At 61.7% G+C, this 13,556-nt stretch overlaps 2 protein-coding genes across 2 annotated transcripts; both read left to right on the top strand.

Moving 5' to 3' along the window:
- The first annotated feature begins 1,393 nt into the window (after nt 1-1,393).
- Nucleotides 1,394-5,771, top strand: LOC131569556 (lysosomal acid glucosylceramidase-like). The gene is made up of 11 exons (XM_058821779.1): nt 1,394-1,417; nt 1,735-1,845; nt 2,022-2,213; nt 2,288-2,434; nt 2,559-2,692; nt 3,029-3,201; nt 3,302-3,536; nt 4,188-4,412; nt 5,227-5,390; nt 5,468-5,593; nt 5,666-5,771. The coding sequence occupies exons 2-11, from the start codon at nt 1,782-1,784 to the stop codon at nt 5,769-5,771; spliced, it is 1,566 nt and encodes a 521-aa protein (XP_058677762.1). The 5' UTR covers nt 1,394-1,417; nt 1,735-1,781.
- A 4,079-nt stretch (nt 5,772-9,850) lies between these two features.
- LOC131569554 (lysosomal acid glucosylceramidase-like) lies at nt 9,851-12,812 on the top strand. Its single transcript, XM_058821775.1, has 10 exons — nt 9,851-9,917; nt 10,043-10,234; nt 10,308-10,454; nt 10,561-10,694; nt 11,232-11,404; nt 11,499-11,736; nt 11,818-12,042; nt 12,132-12,295; nt 12,376-12,501; nt 12,582-12,812. The coding sequence occupies exons 1-10, from the start codon at nt 9,851-9,853 to the stop codon at nt 12,688-12,690; spliced, it is 1,575 nt and encodes a 524-aa protein (XP_058677758.1). The 3' UTR covers nt 12,691-12,812.
- The last annotated feature ends 744 nt before the right edge of the window (nt 12,813-13,556 follow it).

Genomic DNA, 13,556 nt, shown 5'->3' with positions numbered 1-13,556 from the left:
GAGCTGTGGGACCTGAGCCAGCTGGGGGGCTGTGGGTGATGGGGGACAGGAAGAACTGGAGCTTGGAATGGGAAGGGGTGAGCAGGGGCATCCTGGATGGCTGGAAGTGAGCTCCAAGGTGGCTGATTGCCTCAGGAGCTATTAATCCCTCCCCAAAATTGGGGCTCATTAGCCTGGGTGTAGCAGTCTGGTCACACCTTAATCACACTTGGGAGGTGGGAGAGCCACAGTGCAGCGGGACAGGGACAGGAGCTCCCTCCTGGGGTACCTGTTTGCCCCGTGAGATGTCACCAGGGGCTGCCTGGCCCCATCTGCCCCTGTCCCAGAGCCTCCAGGTGTCTCATGGCTCAGCTCCCAGCAGAGGGGTGGAACTGTGGCCCATGGCAGGGCAGTGCTGGTGCTAGGAGGAAATTTGATGAATTGATTTGCCCCAAAGCTGTATCTGATATGCCAGAAATGGAGAAAATTACTCACAAAGTGCTGCTCCACCCATGGAGGGAAAGCTAACGGAGCAGTTTAACCCTGTGCAGGGCAGCCCTGAGCTGATTGATGCTCCAGGCTGGGAGCTGTGCCTGGGAGCTGTGGCCACTCTCCATTCCCACACCAAGCCTGTGTGGGGATGCTGAGGATGTCCCCACAGTGAGGGGGAACATTCTGGGTGGTGGCACCAGGCAGGATCTGTGTGCCCAGGTGAGGTGGCCCAGTTCAGCCTTGGCTTGCTGGGCTGGAGGGTGACTCCTGGAGGAGCAGGGAGTGCTACAGGAGCACCAGAGCTGGGCTCTGCTCCTGGTGTTGGGACAGCAGGGTCCCCTTTGAGGGTCTAACTGCTGTTGACAGCTGGAGTGCAGCCCTGCTTGCCCAGGGGCTGGGGTATTGCCTGCTTGCTGTCACTGTGCCACTGCTGTCAGTGCTGTCACTGCTGTCACCTTCCCCAGCACATGCTGAGTTGGGGAGAGTGATGCCAAGGGCTTGGGCAGGGAATGACAACAGCCCCAGCTCCCATGTGGCCACCCCTGCTGTGCCCTGTGCTGCCCTGAGCTGTGCAGCCACCTTCACTGACCTTACCTGCGTGTCCTGGACCCTCCTGCACGGCCCTGTGGCTCCTGGGGGACGGTGGGGACAGCAGGGTGGCAGGCAGGGATACGTGGATGTCCTGTTGGAGGTGCCCAGCAGGACAGACAGCTGTGTCATCAACCTGCCCTTGGCTCTGCTGGGCTCTCAGGGTGATGATCCAGACCTGCCTGACAAAATAATCAATTCTTCCTTCAGTGGGGTCTCTGTGACCCTTCCCTGTGCTGGCTGGACCTTTCACTGAGGCCCAGCTGCCAGCACCACGTCCCTGTCCCTCCTTGCCGTGGCAGCGGAGGGCGAAGGGGACCCGGCGAGCCGGTGATCGGCGGTCCTCGCCCGAGGGCAGGTACGGGCCGGGAGCGGAGCAAGGAGGAGCTGTGGGGGTGGGAGAGGGTGTGCTGCGGAGGGAGGTCTCCGAGCAGCTCCCTGTAAAGGCCAGGTGGGGAGGCTGCAGCTGCTGAGGAGGAGGAGGAGGGCTGGCGGCAGCGCAGGTCGGGAGCAGCCGGGGTGAAGGCGGGCGGGCTCCGGGCAGGGATGGACGCTCCCCGAGCGACATCAGGGGGTTTGGGGGGAATGCAAGGTGTGACAGGAGCTCCGTGGGGTTGGGGAGATGGGGCTGATCCCTCCATCCCCCTGCCGTGCCTGAGGGTGTCCCCGCCGCAGGTGCTGCTCCCCGGGACCTTCCAGAGCTCGGGGAACGCGGAGGGGCCATGCGGGCTCTCGGCATCCTGGGCTGGCTGTTCCTGCTGCTGCTGCCGGTGTCTCAGGTGGCAGGTGAGAGCGGGGACATCGCGGGGGTGGCAGCGGGGCTTGGGCACCCTGGGGCAGCGCGGGGCTGGGTGCCCAGGAGGTGCCCGGGATGCCAAGCGCGGGGACAGTGACATCTCCCCGGAGCAGACGGGGACACGTCCCTGAGCTGGCAGCCACCCGCACCCTCCCGTGCCTCGCAGGTGCCCGACCCTGCATGCCCAAGGATTTTGGGCACGGCTCGCCGGTCTGTGTCTGCGATGCCACCTACTGCGACACGCTGGACCCCCTGGTCGTGCCAGCCCCCGGCTCCTACGTCAAATACGAGAGCAGCAAGGCCGGGAAGCGGCTGGAGCGGAGCGAGGGGAAATTCCAGAGCAGAATGAGCACCCGAGGTAGCACCGCTGGTGGGTGTTGGTGCCACCGCGGGTCCCCGGGCAGCAGGGACCGAGCCGGGCTCTTCCCGCAGGGCTGCTGCTGACGCTCAACATCTCCACGCTGTACCAGCACGTGAAGGGCTTCGGAGGGTCCCTCTCGGATGCTGCTGCCATGAACATCCTGAAGTTGTCCCAGCCGGCCCAGGACAACCTGCTGCGCTCCTACTTCTCCGAGAGCGGTGAGCAGTGAGGGCACGGCGGTGGGAGCAGATCCTGGGGTCACCAGAGGTGGCTGTGCCTGTCCCCGCTGCAGGGACATCGTCACCCGCTCCGGTGCCTCTTGACGCTTTTCCTGCTCCTCAGGGATCGAGTACAACCTCATCCGGGTGCCCATGGCGTGCAGCGACTTCTCCGTGCGCCCCTACAGCTACGATGATGTCCCCAAGGACTACGAGCTGAAGCACTTCAGGCTGGCGGACGAGGACGTGGAGATGAAGGTGGGAGGCTGAAGCCGCTGCCATCAGCACCTTGTCCCCTCTCGCGCTGGAGCTCCTGCGTGTGCTGGGACCCCCAGGACCAGGTGCTGCTGTCCCTGCACACCGTGGCAGGGTGCATGGGGACAGCCTGTGGGAGCTGGCACCTCCTCCGGGGCACGTCCTGGCTCATCCCAGCTGGCACTGGCAGGGTGAGGAGCCAGGGCGCTGTGCCGGGGGCGTGGTGCTTGCCAGCTGCCAGTCCCTGCTGAGGTCCCTTGAGTTCTCCCATGCTTTGGGCTCTGTGGTTTTGGGGAGCTGCAGCTGGAGCTGACTCCGTCCCTCTGCCCCATCTCACAGATTCCCCTCCTGCGCCGAGCTTTGGCCATGAGCAAGCGGCCGCTGCTGCTGTTTGCCAGCCCCTGGACCGCCCCAGCCTGGATGAAGAGCAACGGGGACGTCCGTGGGAAGGGGACTCTGAAGGGGAAGGCCGGGGACAAGTACCACAAGACCTGGGCCAACTACTTCATCAAGTACCGTCTGTGGAACCAGGCTGGGACGGACAGCGGGAGGATCGGGGAGTGGGGTGCGGTGAGGGGGCAGCACATCTCATTCTGCCCCTTCCTTCTCCAGGTTCCTGGATGAATATGCAAAACGCAACGTGACTTTCTGGGCGGTGACGGCCCAGAACGAGCCGCTGGCGGGGCTCTTCACGCCCCCCCAGGCCCCCACCATCGCCTTCACGGCCGCTCAGCAGCGGGATTTCATCGCGCAGGACCTGGGCCCCGCGCTGGCCCGCAGTTCCCATCGCACACGGCTCCTGATGCTCGACGACCAGCGCATCCACCTGCCGCATTGGGCCAAAGTGGTGAAGAGCAGCTCCCCTTCCTTCCCCCACACCTCGCTGCCCAGCCCCAGGCTCTTTGGGAGATGGAGCCGTGGCCTCTCCCAGCCCTAGAGAGAGTGGGAGCAAACCGGGTCTGCCGGAGCGGCCGCCTCCACCTGTGCCTGGCGGGAGTGAGGACAGGAGGTGGCACCCACACCCTGGATCCCCGGATCTTGCCGGTGCTGCTGGGCACCAGCACCTTTTCTGGGCAGAGTTTTGGCTGGTTTGGTTTCCACCCATGATGCTGTTTGGGGATATTGCTTTAAACAAGGAGGAAAGAAAGTAAAATGTGCTCCTGTCCCAGCCTCAAGCCAGGCAGTGTGTTCCTCCTTTCCCTCCATGGCTGCAGGGCTGGACCACCCCAGGGGGCTGTGGAGGGAGGACAAGGCAGAAGTGGGGGCAAGGGGCCCACTGAGGGGCAAACCTGTGCCCACCCCCTTAGCACTGCACCCAGCAAGGTGCCAAAGCCATGCTGGGGCACCAAATCCATGCTAGGGTGCAGTGCTGCAGGGTGTGGCACCCACAGGAGGGGACAAGAGGTGGCCCTGAGAGACCACATGGAGTCCATGAGTCCATCCCTGTAGGCTTCAGGCATGGGTAGCTTGGGTGTGAGGCATCTCCTTTGCTCCCCAGGTGCTGGGAAATGCCACAGCTGCCCGTTACGTGGCTGGCCTGGCCGTCCACTGGTACCTGGATGCCATCGTCCCACCTGCCTGGAGCCTGGAGGCCACCCACAAGCTCTTCCCTGACCATTTCCTCCTCTACACTGAGGCCTGCACTGGCTTCTTCATGTTCCGCTTCGCTGTGTCCCTGGGCTGCTGGGAGAGAGGAGACCACTACAGCTACAGCATCCTGACGGTACTGCCCTCACAGAGCCCTCACACCGCCCTCACACCGCCCTCACACAGGCCTCACACTGCCCTCACACAGGCCTCACACGGCCCTCACTCTGCCCTCACAGTGCCCTCACTCTGCTCTCACACGGCCCTCACTTAGCCCTCACAATGCCCTCACTCTGCTCTTACACAGCCCTCACAGTGCCCTCACACAGCCCTTACAGAGCCCTCACACAGGCCTCTCTCGGCCCTCACTCTGCCCTCACAGGGCCCTCACAGTGCCCTCACACCACTCTCACAGTGCCCTCACTCTGCCGTCACACAGCCCTCACACAGCCCTTACAGTGCCCTCACACAGCCCTTACAGCGCCCTCACTCTGCCCTTACAGTGCCCTCACACAGCCCTTACGCAGCCCTCACAGTGACCTCACACAGCCCTCACAGTGCCCTCACTCTGCTCTCACACAGCCTTTACAGGGCACTCACAGTGCCCTCACACAGCCCTTACAGGGCCCTCACAGTGCCCTCACTCTGCTCTTACACAGCCCTCACAGTGCCCTCACTCTGCCCTCACAGTGCCCTCACTCTGCTCTCACACGGCCCTCACACTGCCCTCACAGGGCCCTCACAGGGCCCTCACACTGCCCTCACACCACTCTCACAGCCCTCACTTTGCTCTCACACAGGCCTCACACAGCCCTTAAAGTGCCCTCACTCTGCCCTTACAGTGCCCTCACACTGCCTTGACACTGCCCTCTCACAGCCCTCACTCTGCCCTCACACCCCCAGCCCAGGTCTGGGGGGACCCCCACTCAGCCCCTTCCCTGCCCCCCCAGGTCATGAACCACTTTGTGTCCGGTTGGACCGACTGGAACCTGGCCCTGGACCTGGACGGAGGCCCCAACTGGGTCAAGAACTTTGTGGACAGCCCCGTCATTGTGGATGGCAGCAAGGATGTTTTCTACAAGCAGCCTATGTTCTACCACATGGGGCACTTCAGGTGGGTCGGGGGGGCTCAGGTGCGGCCACCAGCCCCAGAGCAGGGGCAGAACCCCTCTGCTGGTTCTCTCCCCACAGCAAGTTCATCCCCGAGGGCTCCCGGCGTGTGGGGCTGCACAGCAGCCGCCGCTGCCTCCTGTGCCAGCTGGAGCACGTGGCCGTCCTGCGCCCTGACGGTGCCCTAGTCCTGGTGGTCCTCAACAGGTCAGCCCAGGCAGGGATGAGGGTGGTGCTCAGCCCCAGCCGTGCCTGCTCAGCCTTTCTCTTTCTCCTCAGGTTTGGCCGGGATGTGCCCTTTGGAATCCGGGATCCTGCCATGGGCTTCATTGAGACTGTGGCTCCAGCTCACTCCATCCAGACCTACCTGTGGCGCCAGCAGTGACAGCCAGAGGACTGCTGGGGGACTCTGGGGGTCAACTCTTCATCCACCCTTTCCAGCATCCCTCAAGGGTGGAAGAAGAAGATGGGAGTGCACGAGGGGTTCTGTGCGCTCCTGGCACCGGGACCTGCTTCTCCCCATCTTCCCGGCACTTCCCATCCCCCTGGAAGTTCCCTCAGTGCCGTCTCCTGGAGCACACTTCCACACGTGGCCCCCTTGAAACCTTCGCGTGTGCGGCGGGCGCCAAGTAAAGCCATGACGCGCTCCCTCCGGAATGCGCCGTTGTTCCCGTCAGTGTTTCCTCTGCGCGCTCGGAAATCGCTCGGTTTTCCTCGCCGGGGCCAGGGCTGCCCCGGGGGCTCCTGCCCCCGTGGCCTGCGGGTGGCTCCTTGTTTATCCCTGCAGCTGGAGCCTCTGCTGCTGCCAGCCCTTGATTTGTTCCATATGTGCTGTTGGTTTTCCCCAGCCTACTTTTTTTTTTTGGGGGGGGGGGGGGGGGATTAAAAAAAAAAAAATCCAAATGTCAGACGCTGTCGGAAAGGCAGAGTAAATGATATCAGTGTGCCCATCCACCAAACCTTATGGACAAATTAGGCTGGTGCCACCTCTCCAGGGTGGCCTGTGGACAGAGTCCCCTCTATTCTGGCTGTGGCCAACCCAGGCCACAGCCCGCAGTGACCTCCCCGTCCTGTTTGCTTTCCCTAAATACCAGTTACAGTATTCCCTGTGCCTTTGGCAACGTTACCAGCACCTTTGAAGTGCAGGAATGAGAAAGCCAGAGCTCTCCTTGGCCAATGCCCCTGTGTGAGAGCCACGGAACTGCTGAGGTTGGGGAAAATGAAAAACCCAGAGGCTTTACAGCTGGTTTATTGGAGTGTGGTGTGAAGGTGGCACTGGGCTCCGTCCCAGCCCTGTTCCTGGAGCACACCAGCCTGTCCTGTGCTTTTATCCATGTTCCTGGGGAGTGCTGGCCCCAACGGCAGCTGGGTCTGGCTGCCTGTGCTTAGAATCATAGAATGGAGTCATGGAATCCTTGAGGTTGGAAAAGACCTCGAAGATCATCAATTCCAACCCAAGTTCCCCCAGCGCTGCCAAGGCCAGCCCTAAATCACGTCCCCAAGTTGCTCCTTACACATTTGTTAAATCCCTCCAGGGATGGCAACTCCACCACTGCCCCAGGTAGCTGATGGCAGGGCTGCACAGTCCTGTCCATGAAGAAATTTTCTTTAATATTCAACCTAAACCTCTCCTGGGAAATGCCACAGCTCTCCTGATGCAACTTGAGGCCTTTTCCTCTTGTCCTCTCCCTGTTCCCTGGCAGCAAAGCCTGACCCCCACCTGGCTGTCCCCCCTGTCAGGGAATTGTGCAGAGCCAGAAGGTCCTACCTGAGCTCCTTTTCTCCAGAATGAACCCCCCCCAGCTCCTCTTGGAGCTCCAGACCCCTCCTCAGCTCCATCTTCTTCCCTGGACATGCTCCAGACCCCTCCTCAGCTCCTTCCCCTTCTCAGGTCATGCTCCAGACCCCTCCTCAGCTCCATCCCCTTCCCTGGACATGCTCATGAGGGGCACAGAACTGACCCCAAGGATTTGAGGTGTGACCTCATCAGTGCCCAGGTCCTGCTGCCACACCATTCCTGACACTTTGGGAATGTCCCCTTTCCAAGATGATGGCCCATACAGGACCCTCACCCCTTGGTGTTCAGCAGTGCCCAGGGGTCAAACCTGCAGGGAAAGGCTTTAGCCTAGCCCCTCTGGGCTGGCTCGCTGCTCCTGCCTGTTTGGAACCACAGCAAGATGGTTGAGAGGGGTGGGGTGAGGCTGAAGAACCACCCCCATCATCCTCACTGCCTGCAGCGTGGGCTGGGGGATCCCTTCTACGGGGGCAGCAGGAGGAGCAGGGTCTTGGGTGGGAGGTGTGTTTTCTTCATGGGATAGGACTACTGGGGTACATTCCTCGAGCTTTATTTGCAGCATCACCCTCATGACATGGTTGAGAAAATAGGAAGGTAAAGCTCATGTACAGCCCGTAGCAGCTGAAGATTTCTTTGTTACAGAGCGCTTGAAAAACTTTCTAGCCAAGAGCACATTGCTAAAGACAATTGTTTTAGCCAATAACTAAAAGTACTAAAAATACTAAAAGTACTAAGAGTACTCGTTAACATTTTCTACTTTCAGACTTTGCAGCTGCTCTGTTCTTTCTGTTTCTAAGGCCTGCATTTCAAGCTTTCAAATCATCTCACCTTTGCTATTTCCCACAGGGGGCTGTGACTCTGGCTGTGACCCTGGTTCCTGGCTGGTGATGTGACACTGAGTGAGGGATGGTGGTCCCTGGGTGGGGGTCTCTTCCTGGCCACCCCCACCAGCTGCCCAAGGGGACCACGAGGAGCTGCCACTCCTCCTCCCCGTGCCTCTGCCCGCCTCCTGTTTCTCCTGCGGAGCAGATGCCTGTAATTAGGAAGGATCCCAAATTAGACGGTGTGGAGCCCAGACTTGTTTTGCCGATGATAAACCGCTGCTGCCGGCTCCACCCAGCCCGCTGCGGCGTGGGGCTCCGGCCTGTGGGGCACGGCGGGGGCGAGGGGACTTGGGGGGCAGACCCCGCTCTGTGCCCACACCAGGAGGGGTCGGGAATCCCTGCCATGAGCGGCTGCTGCCTCTGCCCATGCCAGGAAAGGTCCTGGAGCAGCCACAAATGGGACACAGGTCGTGGTGGTGGGACTGGTGGCACAAAGCCCAAGTGCTGCCAAGAGCAGGGACGCAGGGTGGGCACAGCCTGCCCTGTCTGAGGTGTTCCAAGGACACAGAGCTGCTCTTCCCAAGGACAGCAGGGCAAGCCTGGCTGTGAGGGGTGATGGAGGCACCTGGGGGGCTGGTGAGCATCCTCGCCTCCCCAGCTTCCCTCTGGCCACTGGAACAGGTTTCAGGAGAGCTTTGCAAATGCTGCGGTGTGTGGAAAGCTCATTGGAGCCAGGTTGCAAAATCATCCCCGGGCTCCTCTTCAAACACCGAGTCCCATGAGCTGTCCCATTCCAAACTCACCTTTCCTGCTCCTCCAGAAGCGTCCCCTCCCACCAGGCTCAGCTAGGACACGGGACCTGCCACCGCTGCCACAGAGACGCAGCAGCAAGAGGTGGTTTGGAGGCAGGTGAGTCCCCTGGGCCCGAGGTGGGAATGGGGACAGAGATGGGCATCAGGATGGGCATGGGACAGCCCTGGGCAGCAGGACAGTGCTGAGGCTGTGCCCTGGCCAAGCTGGGCATCACTCCCAGGCAGGAGTGGGAGGCAATGGAGGTGGGACAGCTGCCTGGCCCCGCTCCACATCCCACAGGAGCTACAAGAGGGCACCATCCCACCCTGGCAGAGGTCCCCAGGTGTCCTCAGTCTGGCACCAGGGTCCCAAGGCTTGGAGGTGGCTCCTCCTGTGCTCTCATTGACAGGCTCCTTGCCCAGCACCACGAGAAGGACAGGACAGGGTGTGAGCACCTGAAAGAACAGGGGAATGTGGGACTCTCCATGCCAGGAGCTGGAGCCCCAAACACTCTGGCTGGACAAGGTCCAGCTTCCAGACCTGTGGGATTGGGAGTGTGGAGCTGTTTGCTCCTGGGCATGGCTTGGGGGGCACTGGGGATACATGGGGTGATGCAGCATGGCATGACATGGCATGGCATGGCACAGCTGTGGAACGGGTGAGGAGGAGAAGGAGTGGGAGGGAGTTGACGGGAGTGAACAAAGTTGCTGGGTACAGCCAGCATGGGCAGCTAGGAGCAGCAGGCTCACACCTGGGGGCTGCCCACACCTGGGGGGCGGCACCCCCACCTGGGACATGGCCAGAACTGTTGGTGGGCTCTGGAGGGGTGGGAGGGAAGGTGGGTGCTAGGCTGGAGCAGTGAGCAGAGGGCAGGACAGGCTTAGCCCTGGCAGGGGGTGGTTCTAGGAGTCCCCTGGGCAGGGGAATGATGCTGGGGCTCTTGCTGTGTCCCTGTGTGTGGCTGGGCCAGGCTGAGCAGCTCTGGGTGCTGACACCTTGCCCTGCTCCCAGCGTGTCCATCGGCATTGTCGGAGCCGCTGCAGCAGAGGTGCCATGGGGCCAGGCTGTGCCAGTGTCCTGGGCTGGCTCCTGCTGGCACAGGCAGCCCTGCAGGTCACAGGTATGTGCTGGCACCTGTCCCTGGGCTTTGGAGGGTGGCGGATTTGGAGCCTGTCATGGGTCAAAGGGATGAGCTGGACTTCTGCCACAGCCCTCAGTGCCCACCTGGTCTTTCCTCTGCTGCAGGTGGCCGTCCCTGTGATGCCAAGGATTTTGGGCATGGCTCGCTGGTCTGTGCCTGCAGTGCCACGTACTGTGACACTCTGGACCCCCTGGTCCTGCCAGCCCCTGGCTCCTACATCAAATATGAGAGCAGCAAGGCTGGCAAGAGGCTGGAGCGGAGCGAGGGCAGCTTCCAGCACAACGCCAAGAGCCCAGGTACCACCCTGGCCTGTGGGAGGGTCTGTCCTCTCACAGGTGGCAGGGCTGGTGACACTGTGTGTCCCCACAGATTTCCACCTCACCCTGGACACCACACAGAGGTACCAGAAGGTGAAGGGCTTTGGTGGCTCCATCACTGACGCAGCTGCCATCAACATCCAGTCCCTGTCCAAGGCTGCCCAGAACCACCTGATCCGCTCCTACTTCTCCGAGGAAGGTGAGCCCAGGGCAGCAAAGCTGTTGGGGTCTGGCAGCTGAGATTTGTTCTGGGGAGCCCCCAAATGCAACTCGAGGATACCCATCACCACCTGCCCTGTCCTCAGGCATTGAGTACAACCTGGTGCGTGTGCCCATGGCCAGCACTGACTTCTCCGTCCGCCTGTACACCTACGCCGACGCCGAGGGCGACTTCGAGCTGAGGCACTTCAACCTGACCGAGGAGGACACGCACATGAAGGTGAGTCCTGCAGGAAGGGTCCGAGGGACTGGGGCTGCTGCCTGGGTGGGATGGGATGGGATCCATGGAATGGGATGGGATCCAATCCATGGGATGGGATGGGCTGGGATGGGATGAGATATGGGATGGGATCAGTGGAGGGGATGGGATCAGTGGAAGGGATGGGATGGGATCAGTGGGATGGGATGGGATCAATGGGAGGGGATGGGATGGGACAGAAAGGACAGGGGATGAAAGGCACATCCTGCTGATTAGGAGAGAGAGCACTCATCCTTCCAGCTGTGGGGAAGAAGGGATGGGATGGGATGGGATGGGATGGGATGGGATGGGATGGGATGGGATGGGATGGGATGAAATAGGAAGGGGAAGGGGATCACTTCCAATGGGGAGGGAGAGGACTCATCTGTGCTCTGGGATGGGATGGGATGGGATGGGGAAAGGGAACACCTTCCCATGTCTGGGGAGGGAGGTGACTCCTCCTGCTGTCCAGCACTGGGACAGACCCAGAGATCTCTGTGCCATCCCACTTCTCCCTAGATCCCCATCCTCCAAGCAGCGCAGGCAGTGGCCAAGCGGCCGCTGTCTCTGTACGCCAGCCCTTGGACCTCCCCGGTGTGGATGAAGACAAATGGAGCAATGACAGGGAGAGGAACACTGAAGGGCAGCCCTGGGGACAAGTACCACCGGGCCTGGGCCAAGTACTTTATCCGGTGAGGGGCCACGGGAGTGTGGTGGGTGCCAGGGATGCCATACCTGGAGCTGGCACAGGCGTGACGGGGCCGTTCACCTTCTACCCCACGCCAGGTTCCTGGATGAATACGCCAAGCACAACCTGACCTTCTGGGCAGTGACAGCAGGGAACGAGCCCACGGCTGGTGAGATTGTCTTCTACCCCTTCCAGTGCCTGGGCTTCTCCCCTGAGCACCAGAGGGATTTCATTGCCCAGGACCTGGGCCCGGCGCTGGCCAACAGCTCCCACCACCACGTCCAGCTCATCATCCTGGATGACCAGAGGGTGATGCTGCCCTACTGGGCCGAGGTGGTGAGTGCCCACAGCAGCTGTTCTGGCCCCACAGCAGATTTCCCAGCCCTGGGCACTGGTGTGACCCATTTCTCCTGCCAGGTTCTCAAAGACCCCGTGGCTGCCAGCTACATCAGCGGCATCGGCATCCACTGGTACCTGGATTTTCTGGCACCCATCGACCTGACGCTCTCCATCACCCATCACCTCTTCCCAGACTATTTCCTCCTCTCCACGGAGGCCTCCACAGGCTCCTACTTCTGGGAGCCCAGGGTGGTCCTGGGTGGCTGGGAGCGTGGGAGCAAGTACAGCCACAGCATCCTGTCGGTAGGGCCTGGTGACAGCTGGGGACACATTGGCCACCCTGGCCAGCCCCTGGGCCTGCCCGTGGCTCAGTACCACCCTCTGCCCTGCAGAACCTCAACAACTACGTGACAGGGTGGACCGACTGGAACCTGGCCCTGGACATGGAGGGAGGCCCCAACTGGAGCAAGAACTACGTGGACAGCCCCGTCATCGTGGACAGCAGCAAGGATGTCTTCTACAAGCAGCCCATGTTCTACCACCTGGGCCACTTCAGGTGGGTCGGGGGGGCCACAGGCTGCTGGCTCCAGGTACCACATCCTAAGTACCACACTCTGATCCAGCTTGTCCCCACAGCAAGTTCATCCCCGAGGGCTCCCAGCGGGTGGGACTGGCTGTCTCCAAGAAGTGCCACCGGTGTGACCTGGAGCACTCTGCCTTTCTGCGCCCCGACGGCGCTGTTGTGCTGGTGGTCCTGAACCGGTGAGTGGCTCGGTTCTGATCCCTGCTAAAAGGCCCCACTGAGCCCACTGAGCCCCCATCCCCTCTTGCTTTCCCCACAGCTCCCCCACGGACGTGTCCTTTGGGATCTCTGACCCACACGTTGGCTTCATTGAGGCCGTGGCTCCCAGCGACTCCATCCAGACGTTCCTCTGGAAGCAGCCAGCCTAGCCTGGCATGGGAGGGAGGTGCCAGAGCCAGGAACACGCTGCTGGTGGCAGCTTGGAGAGAAGACTCCAATGGGGTTGGTGGTGCAGCACACTCCCTGCAGCCCCCTGTGCCCCAGAGGACCTGTATGACCCTAGGGCTGCAACGCCTGTGCTTTTCTAGATGTTTCATAAAATCAACAGGTTTTCTACAAACTTGCATGAACCCCTGATCTCCCCTTGGTGCCAGCTCTGTGGGTAGGACTATGCCAGGGGCCAGAGGAGGCAGATTTGAGGTTCCTGGGCCATCCCACAGGTTTGGTGCTGCAGGGGACTGTCCCCATAACGGGTGGCATCTCTCTCCTGTCTTCCACTGCAGCACCCCCCAGGCAGGGAAGGGCCCAAAGCTGCAGTCAGGACACGCAGCCGGGATTTAGAGCAGAGCTCTGGCGTCGGCAGCCCCAGCTTCTCCCCAGCCAGAGCTGTGCTTTCTCCTCCTGCTGGAGCAGCCATCAGCCCCTGCAGCTAATGGGAACCGGGAGCACGGGGCACATAGTTCCTGAGTGACGTTAGAGGGGTTTGCACTGACTCACCCCCTCCCAGTGGGGCCCCTCGAACTGGGCCAGTATGGGGGAGGCTCCGCAGCTGGCCCAGCACCGTGGCTCTGCTCCAGCCCAGCGTGGGGGCCCCTGGCTACTGCACCCGGGTTGGGGGGGCACAGGAGCGCAGCCTGGGGACACTCAGCCGCCGCAGCAGCAGGGCTGGGGTGCCGCTGGTGGTGCCTGGGTGGGGGGCACAGCAGCGCAGTCTGGGGACATTCAGCCGCCGCAGCAGCAGCAGGGCTGGGATGCCGCTGGCGACTGCCAAACAAGCGAGAGCTCTGTGCCGGCC

The sequence above is a fragment of the Ammospiza caudacuta genome, chromosome 30 (genome assembly GCF_027887145.1).
Source record: "Ammospiza caudacuta isolate bAmmCau1 chromosome 30, bAmmCau1.pri, whole genome shotgun sequence".
In the NCBI taxonomy this organism is placed as follows: domain Eukaryota; kingdom Metazoa; phylum Chordata; class Aves; order Passeriformes; family Passerellidae; genus Ammospiza; species Ammospiza caudacuta.
The sequence above is the reverse complement of the archived record's forward strand: the minus strand, read 5'-3'. Positions and strand labels throughout refer to the sequence as shown.

What these genes read in the sequence shown, in the direction of transcription:
- LOC131569556 (XM_058821779.1), top strand. Translation starts at nt 1,782, where the DNA reads ATGCGGGCTCTCGGCATCCTGGGCTGGCTGTTCCTGCTGCTGCTGCCG. An exon ending in CTCCTACTTCTCCGAGAGCG is followed by an intron (nt 2,435 to 2,558) that starts GTGAGCAGTGAG and finishes CCTGCTCCTCAG; the next exon opens with GGATCGAGTACAACCTCATC. An exon ending in TGGGCCAACTACTTCATCAA is followed by an intron (nt 3,202 to 3,301) that starts GTACCGTCTGTG and finishes TTCCTTCTCCAG; the next exon opens with GTTCCTGGATGAATATGCAA.
- LOC131569554 (XM_058821775.1), top strand. Translation starts at nt 9,851, where the DNA reads ATGGGGCCAGGCTGTGCCAGTGTCCTGGGCTGGCTCCTGCTGGCACAG. An exon ending in GCACAACGCCAAGAGCCCAG is followed by an intron (nt 10,235 to 10,307) that starts GTACCACCCTGG and finishes GTGTCCCCACAG; the next exon opens with ATTTCCACCTCACCCTGGAC. An exon ending in ACAGCCACAGCATCCTGTCG is followed by an intron (nt 12,043 to 12,131) that starts GTAGGGCCTGGT and finishes TCTGCCCTGCAG; the next exon opens with AACCTCAACAACTACGTGAC.